Genomic DNA, 9,871 nt, shown 5'->3' on the forward strand with positions numbered 1-9,871 from the left:
TTATTCTAATTACTGCTAGCAAGTATCCATGTATGCTTACAATGCTCATGAATTAAAGCTATATCGAGTTAATACGCACAGTATGCACACATGCCAATAAGAGACTGACCAGTTGCAGTCCTAAAACATCAATTTGAACATTCAAACAAACAATACTAGGTGAATTTAGTTATTCTACTTGTTCATGAAAATTTCATTTTGATTAAAATTTCATATCGTCATTATTTCATACTTCTCACAGAACTTCGTCATTCTGGAAATGACTTTCAGCGGCAGCAAGATGTTCATGTTCACGTTAAGTCCAATCACTCACTATTGATTTTGTAATATAATTCTTAGTTGAATGTTGATTGCAAATTGTGTATAAGGTTTTTCAGAGTTAACTTTCTTTGAAAAATAGTTTCTCATTTCATATTCACGTTGTTCGTTGTTCAAATGATGAATGAGTTATTCTATAAAAATTTCGGATTCTTTTCCATTTTAACAAAATATCCACTGTGGTTTTGCAAACAAAACCTTTGAAATGCTAGCCACCACTTAAACAGCATACGGATGATGATTTGCCTTAGTGATCACGATAATGCAGCTTGCTGGAACCTTGTCAGACGTTTCTCTCGACAGCATTGACGTGGAGTAACTTGTCAGCGTTTTCTTCCACAGAGGTATCATGCTTCAAATCCACCAACGTTCAATACTCAGTAGTTACGTCCTGCAGTGTTATGTTAGGAAAACAATCAGGCGTGCTTTTAATTCTCGTTCGGATATCTGCATGCTCGTGTGAACGCAACTTTCAGAAAATTACAAGGCATTTAAACTGGTTTTTAGTGATGGAAGACAAGTTGAAACTCTCACAATCTCCGTTCACAATTCCTGCATATTTCACTCAGTCATCTCCTGTTTCTTTTGTTATCTTCAAGAACTGGTAAGGGATATTAAATAGAGACGACTGTTCTTCAAAGATTTGATACAGGCTTTTATTTGTTTCATCAAAATTAATGTCTCGTGGGTTTTTCGAGAGAATAAAGTTTGCATAGCGTTCGTGTTCTATCGTCCCACGTTTTCTTACAAGTATTTTGACTATAGAGGAGTCATCTAGTCTGCAGAGAGCAGGACGGAATGAATCGTCATACTCTTTGAATCCAGAGCCATAAGTAAGGACTGCTACCCCATCAAAACAAATTCATGGATTGCATTATTGACTAAATCAGTATGTGATTCTTGTAATTCACCAGAAAAAGGGTCTTCTTTGCACTGGCACATTTTCTGTATGATGGCTTCCATGATTCTAATCTGCGACTTCATAAACTGCTTTCTTTGACGCTCCACAAAAGCGTGTAGTTTCTCCAATGAAATATATTCGTTGTATTCGTCGCAATTAGCAATGATAAGTCTTGCAGATTGAACGCTTAAAATTGTAGAATACTACTTAACACACAGGCAGTGTAGTAATTAGCAAATTATTTTTCTGATATTTCCAGTAGAACTTTCAATCACACGCTGACTGGATGAAATGCTTTGTAATGTTTCCTGAGCTTTTCATGTCTATTGCGAAAAACTTTAAACATCGCTTCAACGAATATCAAGTGATATTCTTTATCTCGATGTCTGCTTCACAACAAACTGATATTTCAGCAAGTTGAATAAATCAATAGCAATTACTGTCCAAAGTAACATTGAACAAGGGTTTTTTCAAAGTGTTTAATTTTCAACTGTGTGGAAGATATTGAAGTGACCTGTACAATCCTCAAATGAACTATTAAAAAAATTCTTTTCACTAGAATCAGTGTTCAGTCATGATATTTCTGTAATTCAGTAGAAAAGAATGAACTGGAAGCAGTAGTAATTTTTGTTGGTATTCCACATGTCGTTTGTACAGATATGTGTCTAATATCTTACTTATCTAAACAAAGAAGTGTATTATAAATGAGAAAACGTGAGACGTGTGTGTCAATTAGAGAAGATCAACGACTATGGGAAATGAATTTAAAGGTCTTATCACAGATGAAGTAGTCCCTCACATCAAGCATGTAAAATTCGACCACATAAGTAACACAAGAAGAAACAGTGCTGTAAATTGAAACCAAGAAATAAAACCTCAGACGATGTTTATAGCTAAATAAGATAGATTATTTGTTATAACACTAAATCATGCGTTATACAAGACGAGTCTTTTGAAAACGTTTGAAAATACTCCAAACTACTATGTAGTGAACAGAAGTGGGGTTTTTTGTACATGAAAAGCGCGTAAAGAGGATGACAAAACAAGTGTCGACGAATTTTGGCTTGCCATACAAATCAAGATAACGGGCTAATGAAACTATCTTGGAAAGTTACGATGGTCGAGCTTTGCAATGAATCTACTATGATTTATGATCAATAAGTCATTCGCAGTGACGATGAAAGCTGCATGTTTCTATGAGGTCACAAATGGTAATTATTATCTATATCTAATGTTCAGAATATAAAATAGAGAAATCAATTATATTTTGGTTCAATAAATCAACTAGCTGAAGTCCATTATTCGAGACATCGGCTACACATTGCCGCACCTCACTTGTTAATTGCACCGGTTAATTGACTATAATAGTTAGTAGGCGATATGGCTTATGTTTATCGAAACTTGTCGGCAACATAATGATGAATATTTAGTGAAATTATAGGTGGAACGAATTCTCTCCAATTACGTTGTTTATTGTGCAAATTGTTGACGCTGATTATTGAACATCATGAAACAAGAAAATACAGGGTGGTTGTTTTGTCCTATGAAACAGATGATCTGCAATACGCTTCTACAATGAAATACATATGACAGTTGAAATGAATCGAACATTACACCTTTTTTATATATTCGCATACGCTTCTGCTTGGAGAGAAAAATGACGTAAAGCAGCTTAAAATTTTGTAGACACACAGGTCATGGTTTGAGCAAATGCGAGTTATTTAATGCGTCATCCATAAAGCCATTTTTTACAGGAGAGCGAATAACGTTTCAGCGGTGTTGTTTGGTGATTCATGCGTTAAATTATGGACCAATCTTAATTTCACATAGTCAGTCAATCAGTTGATATGATTACCTAATTGCTATTAGAATTATGAATAAGAATAACTAGTGGTATAAACTACAAAATTGACTAATCATAATAATCCAACCGTTCTAGTTTCAATGGACTCACCCAACTGAAGGCGCTCGGTAATGCATCCGCACAAGATCACGAGAGGGAATGCCGTGTTCAACATCTCCTACAATCACTAGCCAGTTTAGATTAGTCGATTCTCGTCATATTGATAGCCTGGCAAATATATCTCCGAACATCCTCGAATCTGACTTTTGATTTTTCTTAGGTGATTACGATTTACGGTTTTATTATCGTTTTTTATTCAGTCTCTATGTTCCTTACTGAAATGTATCTAGTTTGTTTTAATTGCTATTATTCTGGCGTCTGCCATATTGATTGCTCGCTATTTGATTGTGCGGTTTGATTTTGACTGGGATCGTGAATCTTTGGTTGTAATTTGGAGCACTTTCCCAGATTTTGAAACACTTTGTGTTATGAAACAGCTGCTCAGCGGAAGTCTACTTGATCTATTCAGAAGGGATGGAATAACAATTACCTTTTGATGTTTTTGGTAATTTTTCATATATTTCTTATCACCTTGCTATTTATTGTAATTTAGATTGAATATTTTGGTATCAATTAATGGTTGAATGACCGGGAGATAATATTCGTTTAGGTGAATTTGTAAATTTGTATATATGATGAAATGTAGAATCGTGTTGCCCAAAATACCTTGTTTTGCTTTTGATTGGGGCACGAGTGTATAAACTATTCTTCGGTTATTCGGCTACATCCAGACCTATTGGAATCTTGGTTTGCATCTTACATTGATCAAGTAACGAAATATGGAAGTGTTTGTCTAGGTATAGATAACGTGTTTCGACAGATCACTTCATCAAAATGAACACTCACACATGACTCATAGTTGACAGCAATGATCACGAAATCACTTATGCGTAGTGCAACACATTTACGAATTAAATTTGTAGAACTTTTGTGATATTATGCACCTTGGATTATATGGAAGCGATAACGCAAATGTTGAAAACGATGTTTTTTATTCATTAAAAAGAATTACATCAACTGTCATGTAAACGATCAAAAGCATTTACATTGTGCCATGAACAAAACTGTCCAACTTGGTAAAAAGACAAATGAAATTCCGAAGTATTTTAATGAAAAGCAGGATTGAGACAACTTTTTCAGAGTTTTCAAAGCAATTTATGAGACTTTTTCATGTATCGTTCATGACTTCTGTTTGCTTATTTTCTGCCGCTGTCCCGGTAATCATATTCTGAAGAAAAACATAGAATTATCAGTTTTTGAGAAATAATAAATACTTAAAAAGTGTTTATATCATTCTTCCGTAGTTTTCATGAGGTTTTCACTAACCTTAACCTCAGTGATCCCCAATGTTGTTTCACTGTGTTTCATAGTCGTTAAACTATTCAAATCGTTGACGTCTGAGTTCTTTTAAATAATTCAATCAGAAGCATTGTTTACTAAACGTCAAACATTATTCTTTCACTTCATTATTCATCATACGCTATTCTCAGTATTGATGACACAAGAGAATTCCACAAAACGTTGCAGAATTTGCATTCGTAAAATCCTTCAGGATATCTATTAGCGATTTGACAATCTATATGCTGAGCATACACTATCGTACAGCTAGTTGACGACTCAATGATATAATGAATCACGTGTTCTAACTGTCAAATCTAAACACAAACCAAATGTGAATCAATAGCTTTATAATTGACGTTATAATTGAAGCGACTTATTGAGGTGACTTAATTTTTAATAGAGAATCATAGATCATTATCAGTAATGATGTCACAAGAGATTCTCATACATAGTTGCAGAATTCGAATTCGTCAAATCATTCAGGATATCAATTAGCGATATGACAATCAGTGTGCTCAGTAAACACGACCCCTCTGTGTGATGAAATATGTGTTCTGGATGTCATATCTAATGACATTCCGAACAAAAAGCAAAAGCCTTATAAGGTACAGCTTCACTGAAGCAATCTATTGAGGTTACATTTTTTTTCTACAGAGTATCATAAATCATTGTTCCGAGATTCAACCATGGTAGTCTACAAACTTTCACTAAGTCTCCTAATTTGATACACAACTTTCTAACTGTTTACGCTTCTTCACTTTACCTGGTTTCTTCGTTATATTGTTACCATTGAAATACATCTACGATTACATTTACGACTTTCGAAATTACGGTTTATTCACCGAGCTGAAAACATAATTGGCTTTGAAACGTTGATGTTGAGCTATGCTTTCGTTCATTGTTTATTCTATTCACGAAAAGGAAGCATGTACTTATATGTCGTCAACCTATACAAAGCTTTTATTCATTCACTGAGGATGGCTAACATGCTGTTTCTTATCGATAACAATAAAAGTTTTTTTTCCAGTAGAAACATTTGCTCAGAATTTAAAATTTGAGGTTAATGCAAACGGCCAATGAAGTTTAACAAGTACCAACCTCAACACGGCAGTCATTCACTTTCAAGCCATGAGTGTTCTGATCGTTACTTTCTATACACGTCCTCCCTTTTTCACACCAAATACATGTCGTGTTCGATGTCGTTGCATTTTGGCATGTTTCACTTGTATTGTACTGCGAACAAATTTCTTTGAAATGAATAAGGTGATTTCATATGAGATAATCAAACAAAAGAAAAGAAAAATACAAAACCTGTAACTGTCACTGAATGATGTTATGGTGATTTCTGAGTTATGTGATTATTACATTCCGTGGAAAATGGTAAACATTGTGCATCATGCAAAACTCAGTACACCTTCAATTTCTGTTCTATTTCAAGACTGCATTTTTAGATTGAATGAAATTAATTTGAGTACAAAGAACAAGTGACGATATTTTGACAAGGGGAAGTTGATGACTTTTAATAACTGTTCGTATTCAGACATGTGCACACTACGTTGTCACTGAGTTCAGCAAAGCGTATTGCAATTGACTTTGATGGTCATACACTTTCTTTCCATGAAATCGTTTTTGTGAATGAGATAAGTGCATTAAACTCGGTTGTTCATAGACACAAAATTTACATTGAACTGTGTTGATTCATTTTAACAACAAAGGAAAAGCAACATCGTTCTTCCAATCGTCAACGACAATTTCAATGCTTCAGAAAAGATCTACATCACATATATCAAAATAATAACGAACACTTTCTTGTCAATGCACAGTCGCTTACTGACACCTTATATTTTTCGAAACCAAAAACATTCCATCATTCATTTTGTGACTTTATGTTCAAGTAAACTTCATCAAAGTGAAAACTTTAATGTTGTTGAAAACCAGTAGTTATTCATTCTTATTATTCAACAACGAATCAACGAGTAGTTATAAATAGTAAGTTGAACGTCATTTGAGACACATGCCTGGATATCATTTATTAAATGATTACAGTTATACATGGGATTTTCAATTTTGAGTGAACAAAAATGATGTATTTAAGTGCGAAAATAGTAAGTGATGATTAAATCAAATTTCACGTACCTCCGATGGCTTCAAACTCCACCAACGTACCACTTTTGATCCATTTTGCTGGAACAGATATCTCATGCTTTGTGAGACCTTGTGTGACAAATTGAAAAAAAAAGATTTAGAACTTCGACTTCTTTTTGAAGCGAAACCATTTTATTTGCTTCACTTAATTAGAGAGCTAATAAAGGATCTGTGGTATTTTTTATTACGTACACAGTGATGACTGTCCTAAAAAATCTATCTTTTACATCGCTTCGATTTTTGAAACCGAACCGTTAAATTAAAAATGAAATAGTTACGTTTCTGAGTTATTTACCGATGAAATCAGCTGAACGTCTGGGATAGATGTGTTCATCTCCTTACATATTATTTCACAATGCATATTACACGGAGGCAAAATTCAAATCTACAAATCAAGGAACAATGCTGATTTGTATATCAACCCCAGACGCGCGTTTCATGTTATTTGGAACATCAGGGACTGAAAACCAGCACCATTCATTTCCATTTACATTCGGTTATCCACTTATCCAGTCAGTCCATATACTCAATGACTTGTGAGACTGTATGACGCTTTAAATCATTTTTGAATTGTAAATGAATCTTCCGATTGATGTTGAGAAACCGTATTTGATTCCACTGCTATTCCTCCATTCCATGTTCACGCACAATGCTTGTGAATTCAAGCAACATCCAGATAATCCTAACAGTGTGCATATATATGAATAAGGGACTGATCAGTTGCAGTACAAATCACTCATGTGAGCACTGAACCAAAGAATGTAAAATGACAATTAACTTCATTGTGTAAATGACTCAACAATTCACTTAAACCTGTCAATGCAGAACATCCGGCGGAACATTTGATGAACCGTCTCACATTCAGTCATAACCACTGCATCTCATCTAATCACGTACACTCAAAACTCCTCTCCAAACTCAGCTTCATCTTTCAACAACACATGTTTATTTCAGTGAAGCAAGACGATTGAACATTTTGAAGATGAAATATAATTTCCAAACTGGCACTGCTTTATTTCTGCTTCATACAAAACACATTTCCTTATACACTGAGTGTTGAGATGATCGAAGACTGCAAGTTTGATTGTATTACTGTGAGTGTGTGAATACATGAGTGGATATATTTTGAGTTTGATATAGTCATTCATATATCCATATCTGGGTGAGTTTACCGATAATCAAAACTGTAAGAAGTTCCTAAAATATTTGGACAGTGTGTTCACGAAAATCATTTCAATTTCATTTTGCACAATGAGCCACAACACTTAAATGACATTTCCACGAACTGACTTAACGCAAGAAGCAACTGAATAATATTCACTGTAAGAAAGCTCTCTCTGATAAGATACATGGATTTTTTTCATTAACATGCTCATGACCGAGTACAAGTAGAGAGTAATATAGAACTAACCGGTGATTGATGATATACGTCACCGTACGTCAAAAAGTTAACGAGATTCCTCCTGCTTAAACATCTGGGCCACCTGTTCCTATCATCAAGATATTTCAAAAAGTTTGTTTGTTCTAATACATCTTTATGCCTAGTAATCGCACAACCTATTCAGGTGCATTTCTGAAAAGATTAAGCGTTTTAGCTGTTACGGTTGCAGAAGGCAATATGCAGCGAGAAGAATGTACATTAACCAGATGTCGGTTGACTGGGCTGCGATCTTCTAAGTGGCGATCACCAAATATTTATCGTCAGGAAGGACGAAGAAGTAAGAAACTGATACTTGCTGAAGTACGTTATGCTGAAAATTCTATATTGTACCAAAAATATAATATTGAATAAAGCTGATAATAAAAGTAGTAATAGTTCGCTGAAATATTTCTTACCATCTTCACAACGTATTAATCCATAGATTTCCGATTGCAACCTACTTTCCTCAATTTCCGTAGGAATCTGAAAAAGGATGGTTGAATGTCTGAGACGAGATCTACAACCACACAATCGTTTATATGAAATCGAATAATTACTGGAGAAACGTATCACCATTTAGATCATCTCATTAAAGGCCAACTAATCGCACTCACACTAGGCATACTGATATTCTCAGTTTATTTTCCATGAATGTTCCATCCAATCTGCATAGATATTCTTGTCAACTTCGGTCAAGTGTTATGAACCTTCTCTCCATCATGATATGTGGCGATAACTTGTGAGATGAATATCACTGTCTATTGAAATGAAATGAGATTGTGAATGTTTGACAGGATATTCCAGGGTATTCCACAGTGAACATTCTGAACAGCCGATCGTCACTACATGAAATAAAACTCAACAGAATATGACTCTTTCCGTATAGTACGCAAACATTCACAGCCAGTTACTATTTGATACGAACGGGTTATTGTTTCGTCTGAAAGAACTTTACTTCTGATTATTCACTGTTCCTACCACTTGCTTGATTAGTGTCACTAGATAATTGATAATAGTGTCAACTAGTCCGCTTGCCTATTACACAATGTCGTGTTCAGTGTAACTAGATTCATTTGAAAATATTGATCAACATGAAATAGTAGAATGATGTGAATTATATGAAACAATATCACATTTTCACTAAATTATACAACTCACGTTATCATAATAGAACGACACCTTCCCATTTGGGTGTATTAAACTCGTCATTGTGGCTGTAACATCTACAGTAAGAAGAATATTGGAACTCAGGATTGAGGATTTAAACGATGAGCAAGTTATTGTTTGATGTAACACTTTGAACAGATTGCAAAGGATATTAACTGTGTTATCCGAAATGCCTTCTTCAGATGGATTGGTAATCAATACATTGAAGTGAACGTCATTGAAATGAGACGGACATGAATACCTTTCTAACAAATGTCAAATGCCTAGATTCTGAAGTTGTATTACAATTATCAAAACAATAAGTCGTTTACTTTACCATCAGGTGTCTGACAGTCAGGGATGTAATAACATTCGCGCAATATCCTAAATAATTCATTTTCAAACAATGGTCACTCAGTACACATGACATGATCTTAGGAGTGTTTGTCTACACATTGAACTTGAGAAATAAATTGGTGGTATATATATAAAGATTTCTATCGGTTAACTGATTCTGACTTCAGTGTCCATTTGTTGTAGATGAGAAACGAATAGCTTTAGATAACATTTTCCCAGTTTGCAACGTCAATATTTAGGAATGACTATGTGATGAAAGGATGTTCAGTTGAATATTCTGTGTGCAGCAATGGCTTTGTCACCAATGTAGAACACAATTCATTTATTTTGGAACACAGAC

General features: G+C 34.5%; 1 protein-coding gene across 1 annotated transcript; it reads right to left on the reverse strand.

The window, feature by feature from the left end:
* Window positions 1–8,292: 8,292 nt before the first annotated feature.
* Smp_093070 (hypothetical protein) lies at window positions 8,293–9,562 on the reverse strand (the record flags this gene model as incomplete). Its single annotated transcript, XM_018792441.1, has 3 exons — window positions 9,187–9,562; window positions 8,445–8,511; window positions 8,293–8,402 (listed from the first exon to the last, which is right to left on the reverse strand). The coding sequence occupies exons 1-3, from the start codon at window positions 9,235–9,237 to the stop codon at window positions 8,293–8,295; spliced, it is 228 nt and encodes a 75-aa protein (XP_018644397.1). The 5' UTR covers window positions 9,238–9,562.
* Window positions 9,563–9,871: the final 309 nt, after the last annotated feature.

The sequence above is a fragment of the Schistosoma mansoni genome, assembly GCF_000237925.1.
Source record: "Schistosoma mansoni, WGS project CABG00000000 data, supercontig 0286, strain Puerto Rico, whole genome shotgun sequence".
In the NCBI taxonomy this organism is placed as follows: domain Eukaryota; kingdom Metazoa; phylum Platyhelminthes; class Trematoda; order Strigeidida; family Schistosomatidae; genus Schistosoma; species Schistosoma mansoni.